This window comes from Babylonia areolata, chromosome 21, assembly GCF_041734735.1.
Source record: "Babylonia areolata isolate BAREFJ2019XMU chromosome 21, ASM4173473v1, whole genome shotgun sequence".
Taxonomy (NCBI): domain Eukaryota; kingdom Metazoa; phylum Mollusca; class Gastropoda; order Neogastropoda; family Buccinidae; genus Babylonia; species Babylonia areolata.
In genome coordinates this window covers 26,680,794-26,696,610 of record NC_134896.1, presented here as the reverse complement: position 1 = coordinate 26,696,610, position 15,817 = coordinate 26,680,794, and the positions used below count along the sequence as shown (strand labels likewise).

The following is a 15,817-nucleotide window of genomic DNA, read 5'->3' as shown; positions in this document are numbered from 1 at the left end:
CTACAGAATTCTTGTTGCTGTGGGTTCTTTAACTTGTGTGTGACAAAGCATTTGACCTGTGAGTTGTCTCATGTCAGAAGAATGTGTCACAGCAGAGCAGTGTTACATCTCTTTTTTGCTTTCTTATTTTTTGTTTTTGTGGTGGTTGGTCTGTCAGCGTGTATAACAGGTGGGATAAAAACAGCCATGCTTGTAAAAATCCACTCACGGAAATGAATGAACATGGGGTCATGGCTCATGGATGCAGAAGAAGAAAGCGCACTAAATGCATGTTACTTGTGAAAGGTTGGTTCATTATCTTATCCAAAATATTGGTACTGATAACACCAACCAGGTTGTAATGGACAGTAGGTGTAGAGAGGAGAAGAGTTGGTGGGGCAGCAGTCAGGGGTGAAGGGGAGGGGCAGGGGAAGACGGGAGAGGGGGTGAAGTGTTTTCTGAGGATTCCATTGCTTTGTCGTGGCTGCAAACCTGGGGGAGCTGGACATGTGCTGAAACAGAAAATGACAGACAACACCACTGTGTGATTCAGTTTTCCCTTGTGGCTTTCATTAAACACGAAACAGTTAACATATCCTTTCAGACTGGCATGATAAGATTGGGTCTCAACAAGAAACTGCCTTGTTTAATTCATATATTGAGTCAAAACAAATGACACATCAGCCTTACAGTCTGGCATAATGAAATTGGGTCCATTAACAGGAAAACTTTCCTGTTTAATTCTTGTACTGAGTCAAAACAAAGACATATCAGCCTTGAAGACTGGCATGATGAAATTGGGTCCATCAACAGGAAAACTGTCATGTTCAATCAGTTTGTTATTTAGACATCAGTTCATGGAGGACATGATATACAGAGTCTGTTCATTTTTTTTCTTCTATTTTTGTGTTTCTGTTTCCAGGCAGAAGAATGCTTCCATAAATGCATCTCCATCAACCAGAGACATATGGATGGGTGAGTAGGGGTAGGGTGTGGGTGTGGGATAGAGATGGGCCTAACCTGATGATGTGTAACTGGACAGTCATGATTTGACAGTATGGCAGTTATATATCATAGTGCCTCTGCCTGTAAGCTTAAATGTAGATGTGTGTGCATGATATGAAAGTGTGGCAGAAATGCTTGTCTGCTGTAACAAGTAAATGACAAAGTTATGCATTTATGCTTCTGTCTTGTCTTGTCTCAATTGTCTTTGTGTCGTGAGGCACATGAGGATGCTACCAGAGATCACTGCTGCCTATCTTGTGCTTTTTCTTAGCTAGCATTTCCCAGGTATAGCCAGTCTCCTTCAGTTCTTTTTCAACCGTTCTGGGCAATGTGTCCATTGGTCTTCCTCACACTTTTTTTTCCCTTTCTGGTGTCCAGTGAAGGGTTGCTCTTGGAAATGCATCTGGCGGCTTTAATAAGGTCATGTCCTAATGGATTGGTGCTGCAGATGTATAAATGGATTGTTTCCTATTTACGGATATGTGTTTTGCTGTGGTAACAAAGAAACTATTCCAGACGTAAATGTGTAACTAGATGATTGTGCCGATACGTTTTGTTGTTGTATCTCCTTTTCTACTGTCTGTGTTCTGCAAGTGAAGGACATGGTGAATGTCTGGGAGGAATTTAGCTGGAGTGGTTTACATGTTTAATTGTCCTGTGTTTCATTATGTTATGCACTTTTATGCCAGTACACTCTACGTGGAATTATTCTATACTGTTTTATGCCTATTCTGTTAATGTGATTATTTCATGTGTATGATTGTGATTACCATATGTAAGGTGCATGTCAACTTACCATTTCAGCATTTTATGTCTTTTTACATATTCATATTGAATGACTATGACTCTCATTCATTGTTTACGTAACATGCATCACTCATGATTTTCTCTTACTGGAGATGATAAAGTTATTCTGCATCGTGTAGACGGCTGCTGTTCATTTAATAAAGAATAATGTATTTTTTAGACTGCTGCTGTGCGTAATAATCAAGTATTCTGTATTGTGTAGTGTGCTGCTGTAATGTAATGTTGTGTATTCTGTAGCCTGCTGCTGTGTGTATGTCAAAAGTACTGTGTATTCTGTAGACTGCTGTTGTACATAATTATGATAAAGTACTTTGTATTCTGTAAACTGCTGCTGTACATATAATAAAGTATTGCGTAATCTGTAGCCTGCTGATGTATGTATAACAAAAGTATTGGGAATTCTGTAGACTGATGCTGTACATATAACAAAAGTATTGTGTATTTTGTAGCCTGCTGCTGTTCGTATAACAAATGTATTGTGTATTCTGTAGACTGATGCTGTACATATATCAAAAGTATTGTGAATTCTGTAGACTGATGCTGTACGTATATCAAAAGTACTGTGAATTCTGTAGACTGATGCTGTACGGCGTGGTGTGTACGCTGAAGGAGAGGAACGAAGAGGCAGAAACCTTCTTTGAAGCGGCAACCAATGTGGACCCCAAGAGCATCATGGCCTGGACCATGTTGGGTGAGGAGGCTGGAGGGGTGTGGGGGTGGTGCTGAATGGTGGTCTGATGTGTATAGTGGTTTTTCTGTTCGATGTGTGCGTTGTCAGTGGATTGTGATGGTGTGGCTGTTGTCGTTAGAGGATTTTCTCTGGGATTGTTTTCTGTTACTTTTTTGTGTGTGCAGAGCTTGTTATTGGCAATGCTGATTTATCAGTTGTTTTTAAATATGTACATGTGTTTATGTGTTTGTGTCCATATGTGTGTGTGTATGCATACATAGGTGATTGTGTGTGTGTGTTGTGTCCATTTGTGTGTACATTGTGTGTGTGTGTGTGTGTGCATGGGTGCTTGTATGTGTGTGTTTGGAGAAAAGATAGGCCAGGTAAAGGCAGTAACAAAAGGGTTTTTAATCCAGATTTTAATAGTACCTTTGAAACTTTGTGTTAATGCCAGGAGACTAGGCAGAAGAATCAAGTTGCTGTTTTTGAATTTCTGTTTTGTTTGTCAGAACTTTGAGTACTGAGCTGAAATCCTGTATACATAACAGATTTTATAGCTCTGTTAAAAGATTTTCCTGTCTAAATGGTTGTTTTTGCAGGCCTGTTTTATGACGCCATCAGCAAAGACATTGGGGCAGAAATGGCGTACCTGGAAGCCAACAAGCTGAATGTGTCTCAGGCTGCTTCCATCGCCCGGGCTGCACGGGAAGAAGAGCAGGAGAGAGAAAGAAAGGAGAAAGAGAAGGAAAGAGCGGAGAAGGAGAAAGATGGAGAAGTCACCGAGACTCCTCGTGTAGAGGGTGCGTGAAATGATCATTGATGGCCTGAAGTTGTAACATGTATTTGTCAGACACATGATGTGTGCCTCACAGCTGATTTACTGATGAGTCTTTTTGTTTTTGTTTCATTGCACATCTTTACACACTGTGGCAGAATCGTTTTGGTGTTGTACTTCTAACCCAGTATTCACCAGAGATCAGGGAGTTTGCGGCTTCGTTTTGGCATGGTGATGTGTCCGTGGAAAGGCACTTTACTCTGATTTTCCTCACTCCACACAGGTGTGAATGAGTTCCTGACTTGGGTTAGGGAAGGTTACATCTGCTGAAGGCGAGGACTGGGCCCCGCCTTCCTATGCCGAGCCCTAGACACAGTGGATATGAATTCACTGTCCTGATGGCAGTAAAAGGCGAGGGGACCTTCAACATTTTTTTAACGTCTTTACACTTATTGTGCACATGATATGTGCAGCTGTTGCTAGCCTGACCAGAGTGTTGGGTTTATCACAGGTCAGGCATCTGCTTTTTCTTTTTTCCCCACAGATGTGGTGTTGCTTATATGGATCAGTCTGCACACGTTGATACCTCCTTGGAACTGAAACTGATACTGTTGCCAACAAGAGAAAGAAAACCATGAAACAGGAAACTGGGCGAGGATCAGTATGTTCTGTATTGTTGCAGACTCCACAGAATGTGTTACTCTCTGCCACAGGGAATTTTTTTTTTTTTTACACTCTTATCTTTGCACTATAAGGATTACCTGAAGCAATTGTAAAAAAAATTAAAAAAGAATTCTTGCACCATAAGGATTGCTAGAAGCAGTTGTGAACAATTAGCACAGAAAGTTGAATGTTTTGATCCTGTGGTGTTGAACTAAGCGCAGAGTGAAATGCTTGGTCATGTTCTGTACAAAGTCCTGCACTTGTTCATCATAACTGACGACGCAGTAGCCGAGTGTTTAAAGCGTTGGACTTTCAATGTGAGGGTCAACTTTAGTTAGAAATCACTCTGTTAGGAAAGAAACACATTGACAGCCATACACCTTTGCTGGTCCCTGTTGAAAGCCATGTACACTTCGAAAGAACTGGACTAAAAAATAAACAGCAAAAGCCATGAGATATGTGACTCATAGCAGGAGAGACGGATCGGCCGATGGGATCATCAGAGGGAGGGCTGTCGGTCCCGGTGCTCGACATCAAACAGCCAGCGTCTGGTGAACACACGCCTGTTTCTGCCCGTTCCTCCAATGCTAACAAGAGGTCTTCACCGTCAAAGCGCAGTGAGCTGGGTTTTTTTGTTTTGTTTTGGCATAGGTGTTTATTGATTACATTACAACTTACTTTTAATGTTAAAGAAATGTATTTAAAACAAGAGAGGCAAGGCCTTCAAGAGTCACTTGTGATAAATTAAGTCCCCTAGCATTAATTACAGAGTAATTTCCCTTTTTTACTATCTGCACCAAAACGTTTGCAAAATAGATAAAAATTCCATGCTTAGCAAAAGAAGTTCCTATTTGAACAAAAAATGATAATAATGACTCCTCTTGTTGTTGTGTCAGAATACAAAGTGCCAAGTTCAGAGAATACAAAAAATATAAATATAACAGTAAATGCATTTTGCGTATAATTAGGCTTCTTTTTTTTAATTTTTTTGTGCCCATCCCAGAGGTGCAATATTGTTTTAAACAAGATGACTGGAAAGAACTGAATTTTTCCTATTTTTATGCCAAATTTGGTGTCAGCTGATAAAGTATTTGCAGAGAAAATGTCAATGTTAAAGTTTACCACAGACACACAGACACACGGACACAGACACACACACACACACACACAGACAACCGAACACCAGGTTAAAACATAGACTCACTTTGTTTACACAAGTGAGTCAAAAATGATATCCAGCTGTATTTGAGTTTCTCTTGGTGAAGGATAAAGCAGTAATTTCAGTTTTTATATTGAATATGAGCGGTGTTTACATACATCTGTGTATCAGATTGTGTGTGTGTGTGTATCACAGATTGTGTGTGTGTGTGTGTGTGTGTAAGTGTTTGTGAGTGTGTGTGTGTGTGTGTGTGTGTACGTGTGTGTGTGTGTGTGCGTGTTGTCAATATAACAGAGTTAAGCTGACAATAAACAGATTGTGATGATGATAATGATATCAGGGTACACATATGCTTATGTCTTGCACACGTTTATGTGTGTGTGTGTGTACATGCCAGCACATGCCTGTGTGTATTTATGTTGTACATTTGTATGTTTCATGTACATATGCTCTTTTTTTTCACACATGTAGTGCACAGTGACAATTTTTTATTCTTGTTGTAGTTTTCCACCATCAGCTACACAGGATTTGATGTTGCTTTTTTGTTTCTTCTTTTTTCATGTTTATCCTTCTGCACCACTGTTTGTCTGCACGCCTGTCGCCTGTGCCTGCCCCTGTGCCTGTCGATATTACTGCCCACTTGCTTCTCTGTGTGTGACTGCGCTCTTGTTTCCTGGGTGGACATGGTGGGCTGCTGCTCACCTGATCTTCTTTGGGTCACGCGTGTGTTTTCATCGCACACCTGTCCTTCACGTGTGACACCTGGCTGTGGGGGGGGTGTGACCACTGGCCTGTTTGCATCAACACCTGTGTGCACCAACTTTGGCATGTCTTGCACCACCACTCTCCGGTCCGAATGACACCTGCTGGTGTGTATCCCTGGATGTGTGGCTGTACTTTCTTTTGTTGTTGCACACCTGTATCCTGTGCTTCCCTGACCGATCACTTCTCCATGATCTGACTTGTGGCACCATCCACCGTTTCCGCCACTTTGACACCTGCACGTTTGCACCCGTTACACCTCTCCGTACTCTGGCACACCCACCGACCCTCTTCCCCTCCTCCACAGACTCTGTAGTGACGTCCGTGTCGGCAGGCAAGTCGGTGACTCCCTCCCGACCCAGCAGTCTGGTCAAGGGGTCAGTGCGGGAGACGCCGGTGACTGGGGAGAGGGAGGCGATGGAGGAGGTTCCTCCCCGTGAGCCCACCCCAATTCCTGCCCTGAGCATCTTCATGCAGGCGGTGGACTGGCTGCTGGAGGTCAAGGCCATTCCTGTGAGTCAGGGGTCACTGGGGTCAGGGGTACATGAGTGGGTTAGTGTGTGTGGGGATGGGCCATGTTTTGTTGTTGGTGTGTGTGTGTTTGTGTTTGTTCTTTAGTTCTCTTGTTTAACGTCTTTACACAATTGTGATTGTATGTACACATGAGAGTGCAGACATGCTCACAAATGCACACACAAGTATATCAACAGTCACACATCCTCATGCATGCTCATGCATACTTAGTGTGTCATCTAAAATTGTTATGTGTGTTCATACATCTCTGTATGTAGCACCTGTGGACGTGTGTGTGTACGTATGTGTGTGATCTGAAATTGTTATGCATGTCCATACATCTCTGCATGTAGCATGTCCATACATCTGTGCATGTAGCACCCAATGTCTATGTGTACATGTGTATGTGTGTGTGTATGCGTGCACACATGTTTTGCATGTGATCTCAGATTGTTACATGTGTTTTTACATATCTGCATGTAGCACCCACATGTTTGTGTGTGCATTTATGCCATCTGAAATTGTCATGCATATTCATGCATCTGTGCAGGCAGCACTGACCTTTGAGTGTGTATGTGTTCAGTTCACAGAGCAGGCCCTGGCCCATGAGCTGCTCACGACGCCCAGCGGCAAGACGCCCAGGTACCACATCTCCATGGCCAAACTGAGGCTGCAGAAAGAGGAGTATGAACTGGCTGAGGACAGTCTGAATGAGGCTCTGCAGGTCGAACATCAGGTGAGCTGGGATTGAACACACACCTGGGTGGGCATGTGTGTGTGCATGTGCCCATGCATGTGCATGCATGTACATAATCACACTCAGGTGCACTCTCATGCACACACTCAGGTGCGCTCTCACTCACGCATTCATGCATGCACTCAGAATCACACACATGCGCACACACATACACACATGCCTGCACACATACACACACACACACACATGCACACATGCACACATGCACGGACTCATGCAGGCACCCAGAGTGCCAGGATAAAGGTGAAACTTAACTTGATTTCAGATGGAGTGTTTTTATTCTACAATTAAAGAACTGATTAAGTTACCCTGTGCCACCTTGGAAGAAATGGCATCACCAAAGATGGGAACAGATTGCTCCGTGTCTCACTGGTAATTCCTTCCCATACATCCTGTACCACATTCCATTATCATCACAGCACATTATTTTTGATAGTGTCAACACAGCTATAAAAATATTGACCTCAGGAAGCTGGATTATTGACAGTAATGTCATGGGTCTATGGCTCAGGCATGTGTTCTGTCATTTCTTTCCTCTCGGGGTTTGTGGACTGTTGCTCCTGTGTTTACTCACGTCTCTGATCGGGCTGTTCTATGTATGACTGTTTTTATTCCAGGCTGTTTATTGTATTGTATTGTATTACTCATTTCATCAGAAGAGATTTCTCTGTGTGGAATATAGGCTGCTCTCCCCAGCTTGTGTGCAGTTTTATTTGTATTCCTATCAAAGTGGATTTTTCTACAGAATTTTGCCAGGAACAAACCTTTTGTTGCCGTGGGTTCTTTTACATGCGTTAAGTGCATGCTGCACACGAGAGCATTGTCTCATCTGAATGACCAGAGTCCAGACCACCACTCAAGGTCTAGTGGAGTGGGAGAAAATACTGGCAACTGTGGAACTGGAACCAGTGTGTTCAGATTATCTCGCTTACTAGGTGGACGTGTTACCTCTTGGCCAACACCCCACAACCATACCCCGTTCCTTCCGCCATGTTGCCTTCTGTAACTTCCCCCCTCAGCTGTTGCTGTGTGTGTGTCCAGAACCCTGATGGCTGGGCACTGATGGGCCACGTGAAGTACCTGAGCGGGGACAACCAGTCGGCCAAGCAGTGCTATGAACGCACCCTGTCCTTTGTCACTGACGCCACAGAGATGCACCCCATCTACCTGCGTCTGGCCTCCATCTACCTGCAGGACGGAGAGGTGGGTTGTAACATTGAAACTTAAAGGTCGCATAGCCTTTTACGGCCATTGGGGTAGCGTGCTCATATCCAGTGTCTAGTGCTCAGTGTAAGGAGGCAAGACCCAATTCTCTCCTTCCCCCATTTTGACCTTCCCCAACTAAAGTCAGGTACCCACCCATTCACACCTTGGAAAATTGGAGTAAAGCGCCTTTCCCAAGGACACAGCACCATGCCAGAACGGGGCCTCGAACCCTGATCACTGGTGAACACTGGAACAGAAGTGCAACGCCTAACCAACCCTGCCACAGCAGCTTTACAAACACAGTTTGTGTGTGTGCATGTCTTTGTGTGTCTGGTAAACACAGGCTGGATGGTGAGGACTGTGAGTGTGTGTCCAACAGACTGCAGAACAGAACAGAACAAGCGCTACAGGAAATGGATCGTGCAATAAATGTGACCAATTTGTTGATAGTAGTAGCGAACTTGATGTTACAGAATGTCCTGCTTACATTGATTTCCATGTCAAGCAGTCCTCCTCCCCCCTCCCCCCAAACTCTTTCCTCCACCCGTCAAATTGTTGTCACTAAATCATGTGCGTAATTTTTGTCAGTTGATATCATTTGTAAAATGGAAAAGAAAAAAAAATCATCAAATAGTTAACACCAGATTCTGTGCACAATTTTGTTGGTTCATGTCATTTGTAAAACAAGGAAACCAATATAGATCTGTTTTATTAAACTGTTTAGGTTTTGAAATTGAAAATTGATTGGGACATACATGGTTTTGCTTTTCAGTTTCTTCTTCTTCATTCGTGGACTGCAACTCCCATGTTCACCTGTATGCACACGGGTGGGCTGTTACGTGTGTGACCATTTTTACCCCGCCATGTAGGCAGCCATACTCTGTTTTCCGGGGTGCTTTTCAGTTTAGTATGCCCTGTTTTATGTTTCTTCGGGCAGTTTATTCACTGCGCTACTCTCTTCCACCATAGCCCCAGCATGGGTGACAGGGCACAAGCTTGGCCTTGTTGACTGTGTGCAGTATTCCAAGGCCAAGAACACATTCCTGATGGCCTGCAAGAAATCCCCGTCCTGCGTGTCCTGGCTCGGGGTGGGCATCGCATGCTACAGGGTGGGTCCTCTGTCACTGTCAGCTGATTTGGTTGTTTATGGGTACCTGTGGGGGGTGGGGGTGTGTGTTTCAGGAGGGTTGGGGTGGGTTAGAGGTTGTGTGAGGGTGGGTGTAATAATGTGTGTGTGTGTGTGTGTTTGGTTGTGTGTTTGTAGTCATGTGAGTGGTTGTGTTTGTGTGTGAGTGTGTGTGTGTGTGTGTGAGTGTGTGTGTGTGTGTGTGTGTGACTGTGTGTGGTTATGTGTGAGTGTGTGGTTGTGTGTGTGTGTTTGTGTGTGTGTGTGTGTGTGTGTGTGTGTGTGTATGTGTGTGGTTCTGTGTGTGTATTCATGTGTGTGTTTGTGTGTGGTTATGTGTATGTGTGTTGTTTATGTCTTCTAGATCTGTAAACATTTTGTCTTTGCAATTTGTGTATGTGTGTGTGTGTGTTTGTGTGTGTGTGTGTGTGTGTGATTGCATTTATATGTATTGTTACATCAAAGCTCAAAACTTCAAACAAGGTTAAAAAAACAAAACAAAAAAAACATCAATATATATATATATATATATATATGTGTGTGTGTGTGTGTGTGTGTGTGTGTGTTTTCATTCTTGTCATCAAAACCTGCCAATATTTAACTTCTTCCCTCACCCCCCCCCTACACCCTCCCCCCACCCTCACCCTCTTCTTCCCCATCCCCCAAACCCCACCTCCCCACCTCCCCACCCCCCTGACAGCTGGGAGAGCTGAGTGAAGCAGAGGACGCCCTGATGGAAGCCAACATCCTGAACAACACAGACCCCGAGGTGTGGGCGTATCTGTCCCTGGTGTGTCTGCGCACTGCACGCAAAGTGGAGGCCGAGCAGTCCTTCAAACACGCCTTGAAGGTGAGGGGGTCAGCGTCTGTCTGTCTCTCTATCTTCCCTTGATTTAACGTCTTTTCACTTTAAGTGATATCAGATGTGTAATGTGTGTGTGTGTGTGTGTGTGTGTGAGCATGTATATGTGTGATTGCATGTGAGTGTAAGTGTGTGTGTGCATGTTGTATGTGTGTGTGAGTATAAGTGTGTGTGCGTGTCCATACATGTGTGTGTGTATGTTTGTGTGTTTGTGTGAATGCATGTGAGTGTATGTGTGTGTATGTGTAAGTATGTATGTTCAGTTTGACAGAACAATGAACACTGATTGATTTTCATGACATAGGCCAACATCCCGTATCATGATAAATGCAAGCAAAATACATTTTTTGTATAAAGTCTGAAAACAAAATATAACTGTTAGATATGGATGGTGAAGATTAACGTTACCTCTACACTCAACTCATATCTAACCCTTTCTCTTCCTTGAAGTTTCCCACCCCATACCCTGATCATACACCTTTTCACATTCATATTCCTTTTCACATGGTTATGATAGGCACATACAGACTTGCCATCACTGTATGTAAGGAATTTTGTTAAACTGGATGCCAAGCACATCAGCAAAAAAGGGCACATAACTAAAAGTACAATAACTATTTGAATGAATGAAATTACTGACATTTTGTGTGACATGACCAAACCTTGTGTGGTTGACTGTTTCAGTTACAACTGCCGGATGACGCCCTTCTGAATGAGATTCGTACCGAGCAGGAGAAGGCTGGCTTTGGCTGTCCCCAGTTCTGAACGTCTACTTGCATTGTTTTTCTTCAACCTTCAGTGCTGTGAATGTGTGCAGAGTTTGTCTTCGGCACAGTAGTACCTTCATTAAAACACAGACACTTTGTTATATACACATGTTCATACATGTGTATGTGTATCCATTTGTACTTATGCATTTTCCATCGCACTTGCATTCATGTTCATCCGTACATGCATTTGTGGTTCACATACACATGTCCCAACATTCCTATTTCTATTTCTACGTGAAGACTATCGAGAGTCACAAATAAGTGCCAAATATGTGTGTTTTTGATTCACTGTTTCTTGACTGACAGTTTTCATGAAATGCCTTTCTCTTGAAAGCAAGCATTAGTATTATTAACCTGCTGTTTTTCTCTTACTTTTTTTTGTTTGTAGAGAATGAATCAGTATTTTAGACAGTGACAATAATGGTGATATACAAATGAACAGGTTGAATAAAAACTTGCTTTATGAAATTAATGGCTACATTCTCTTTCCCCTATGATACTCATGCCTTTTTTTTTTTTAATAGACAGTGATATACAGTGGCAATATCTGTGATAATTCAATGAACGGGTGGAATAAAAAGATATATGTATTTGTTGATATATATATATATATATATATATATATATATCCATGCTGTTTTTTATGATATCTACTGTTCATGATAACTGTTCTGAGTAACAGCTGTAACCTTTATCAGGATGGCCTTGTGTATTTCAAGCGACAGCAGCCACACTCTGGCAAATTATTACCAACTTCTACCTTCAGGCAAGTGCTTCAATGTCCCGAAAATCAAAACAAACAGAACTAAATACAGCTTTATTCCAAGGCCAATTAACTATTAGTCAACAGTGATTAATAATTAATTGTGTGATTTTACAGAAAGTATGCCAAAGTATTTGTATACATGATACGACATTTGATTTTGAACAAACTATTGAATAGAACATTTCTTTATAATGTCTGTGTTGATTATAGTATGATATTTTATTCCCTCAACTGTGACTTCTGCATGTGTACCTTTGTGATTAGTGTATGTGCGGTTCACTCTTAGTTCACATTTTAGTATTTTGAATGTCTACTGTGATAATTGCGTGTGTGTGAATGGAATGTAATGTATCTATTGTATTTGGGGATTACCTTATGTCAGCATTTAAGCATTTTATGTCTTTTATATGATACATTGAATGACTGTGATTCTCATGTATTGTTTATGTGATATACACCACAAAGTAATTTCTCTTTGGAAATAATAAAGTATTCTGTATTTGTAACTGTAATGTATTTTCTCTTCAGTGCAAATCTCTCAAGCAATGGATTTTATTGGTTGTCAGAATGAACATTGTTGTGCTTCGTGAACATGTAGTCTTTGTGTGTTTAGCTGATGTGTGAATGTCTTTTGTCTATATGAACATGTTTGTTGTATTTCGTTAACATGCACACTTTGTGAATTTTGTCTGTGTATATGTGTTTCCTGTTAGTGTGTTCTCTCAACATGATTTTGTTGACATGTACTTTCATGTGTTTTGTCAATGTGTGTATGTTTACTGTTTGTGTGTTTTGTCAAATGAACATGTTTGTGTGTTTTATTGATATATATACTCTGTATGTGTTTTTTCAGTGAGCGCTTGTTTGTGAGTTGTGTCAACATGAACAAGTATGTGCATTTTGTCAGCATATCTGTGTGTGTTATTATCTGTGTGGTTTAAGCACATAAGATGATTGTTGCTTTGAATTTGTTCAGGAGAGGAGAGAAGAGCACATTTTGAGAGTTTGAACACTGTTACATTTTTATTTGGATAGATTTGCCCTCTTTCATTCCATTTCAGTTGTTTTTGCTTTTTTTTTCCTATGTATGATTTTCATCCCCTTCACCTGCACCCTCCCACTCAGTACACTCCCCTTTTTATTGCAGTGAATCTTAGTGGATTGCCAAAAACTGATGTGTAGATTTCTAGATCTGTGCTTCCTCTGTGTGTGTGTGTGTCTGTAAAGTGAAGTTTACATTTCTAGGTTACTGCTTCCTCCATATGTGTCTGTAGTATAGTGATGTGTAGTTTTCTAGGTCATTGATTCCCCCGTGTGTGGGTCTGTAAAGCAATGTGTAGATTTCTAGGTCATTGCTTCCTTTGCGTGTGTGTTAATAAAGCCACGTGTAGATTTCTAGGTCACTGATTCCCCTGTGTGTTTGTAAAATGATGAATACATCTCTAGGTCATTGATCCCTCTGTGTGCATGCCTATAAAGTGACGTGTAGATTTCTGGGTCACCGATTCCTTTGTGAGTGGGTCTATAAAGTGTGATTTCTGGGTTGTTGATTCCTCTGTGTGTGTGTCTGGTCCTTTCCAGCCTTACCTTTTCTCTTACAGGTCTGGAGCTCAATGGCAAACATGTTGCCAGACATCAAGATTCTGTGTTCATAAGTATTGTTATTGGGTCACTGCTGTTCAAATGATTTTTACTCAGATTTTAGTAGAACCTCAAATTTCACTCTTTTTTTTTCTTCCTTTTTTGGGGGAAGTGGGGCGGGGTGTGTGTGTGTGTGGGGGGGGGAGTAATTGTATGATGGTTTTTTATCTGTTTTCTTGCTTTTTTACATTTGATGATCTGAAGTGTTTATAGCACTGCAGTTTTTGTCTCCTTTTAAAAATTTTTTTTTCTTAGTGTCTGTTGATTCCTGTTTATTTGTTTTTGATACTCAGGGTTTTTTTCTTTGTTTTTGGTTATTTATTTATTTTTTTATTCATTTTTATCGAAGATGTATTTGCTGTTTTTGGATTTGTGCCTTTTTACACAGAAATATTTTGAAATAGTTGAAATGGATAGTATAAAATATTTGATTTTGAATTGTGAAGCATTACAGTCACTTTCTATGTGATAGATTTTCAGACGATTTTGTCTGTTGTGATTAAAGCACCACTTTTTCTGCCTTTTTCTGCAATCTGTGAAGTGTTCACTTTGTGAATAAAATGCAATGTTTTGATAAAATGCATGGGCTCATCTTTTTGTTTGTTTGTTATCTTATCCTGGGCTTATCTGTCTTGATCTTAAAATGTCTGCTTACTGAATTCATAATGTATGAGAGGAAAGGGGAGTGTGCCTCTGTGTGTGTGTGTGTGTGTGTGTGTGTGTGTCCTTTTGTGTACCCAAGTGTGTGTGAGAGGCCTTGTGTGTGTGTGTTGTATGTGCGTGTGTGTGTGTGTGCATTATTCACGAATGTGTGTAGAGGAAGAGGGGGAGAGTTTCATGGTGAAAAACCAACACAAATTGACAAAGTGAACTACTTCTCTGACATGCTGCAACTCCCACTCTCCTCTCCATCAGGAGTGAGGGGAAAAAGCATAATGTGTGTAGGTGAAGGTACAAGTTACATGCATGCATTGTGTGTTTATATGTGGGTGAGTGCTTATATATCCTGCAGGCACTGTCATTCAAAAAACAAACAAACCAACAAACCCTCCAGTTTAAGTAAGAAATCTGAGACAAAACAAACATGATATATATGTATGTTCAGCAGAGATGTAAAATGCACAAACATTGGTGCAGTTTTTGCCTCTTTTGCTCAAGAGTCATTCATACATCCATTCATCCCACAAATAAAATTTAAGTAAGAAATCTGAGACAAAACAAACATGATATATATGTATGTTCAGCAGAGATGTAAAATGCACAAACATGGTGCAGTTTTTGCTCAAGAGTTATTCATACATCCAGTCATCCCACACATAAAATGTTATATTGTTAATAAAACATTTCTTTTTATTTACTACAATGTTCTGACATGTACAAACTTACAACATCATTTATGTTGTTAATAAAACATTTATTTACTACTATGTTTTGACATGTACAAAATTACAACATCATTATGTTTGTCACAGTCACAGTCTGCTGCTTTGGAGGATAGCATAGAATACAAGTTCACATTCAGGATAGGAAAAAAAGAAAACCATCTAAACATCAGCTATGATGCTGACAACAATGCAGAACATTTTTTTCTGAAAAAGGTGTTGAAAGTAAGCTAATGAATATGACATGATAATAAACTGTTGATATTTTACAGTTTACAAACTGAAGGATTACACTAAAAGCAAAGAATATGACATGATAGTAACCTGTGTAGCCATTTCGCTGTTTACCCATTGATATCAGAGAGTATATTTACTTGCATTTTCTTAAAAGTATGCATGCCCACAATTCTAATTCCTGAGAGAAATATAGCGAATGCACATCAATGGAAAGATGCTCAATAAAATGTGGCTGTCTGAAGTAAAAGTTAAAAAAAGGAAATGCAAGTCACAGTGTTTGAGGCCCTGCTCAGCAAGTAGGACATAACTGGGCTGTGATTCAAAAAACAAACAAAAACCTCTGCAAGTGAATGAGCAGTAAGAATGCATTAATATGAGATTATGTTCCACACACATAAACATGAATCCTTTCAAAAGCATCGCACGATCAGTGAAAAATGAATTTGATATATGGCAGTACTTGTCTATTACCTAAGATATTTTTTTATATTAATGATGCATTTTTACATCACTTTTAGCCGAGCTTTTGACAAATATTGAAATACAATGACATAAATTCTCTATGAATGAACAGATGAATCATATTCATGTAAAGTTGCCTGTGTAGTAACAAACTGTGGAGAGATATGTATGCTTACAATATTTCAACAAAACATTACAAAGAGTTCAGAGACCCATATCTTACAAAAATAAATTAACTGACTTTTCATATCTCAGCAAAAAGGAATGGCATCAAT

The 15,817-nt window shown here is 40.7% G+C and overlaps 1 protein-coding gene across 3 annotated transcripts in view; it reads left to right on the top strand.

The window, feature by feature from the left end:
* LOC143296223 (cilia- and flagella-associated protein 70-like) overlaps window positions 1-14,009 on the top strand; it is a 37,606-nt gene extending 23,597 nt beyond the window's left edge. Inside the window, exons 21-30 of one of the 3 annotated variants that reach the window (XM_076608048.1) lie at window positions 902-954; window positions 2,367-2,482; window positions 3,061-3,261; window positions 4,373-4,516; window positions 6,128-6,333; window positions 6,917-7,069; window positions 8,132-8,293; window positions 9,316-9,405; window positions 10,123-10,272; window positions 10,969-14,009. In XM_076608048.1, coding sequence (XP_076464163.1) covers window positions 902-954; window positions 2,367-2,482; window positions 3,061-3,261; window positions 4,373-4,516; window positions 6,128-6,333; window positions 6,917-7,069; window positions 8,132-8,293; window positions 9,316-9,405; window positions 10,123-10,272; window positions 10,969-11,049 — 1,356 coding nt within the window. In that variant the 3' untranslated portion in view covers window positions 11,050-14,009. Of the gene's footprint in view, window positions 1-901; window positions 955-2,366; window positions 2,483-3,060; window positions 3,262-4,369; window positions 4,517-6,127; window positions 6,334-6,916; window positions 7,070-8,131; window positions 8,294-9,315; window positions 9,406-10,122; window positions 10,273-10,968 lie in introns of all 3 variants that reach the window. The other 2 variants (XM_076608049.1, XM_076608047.1) reach the window with 2 other exon arrangements.
* Window positions 14,010-15,817: the final 1,808 nt, after the last annotated feature.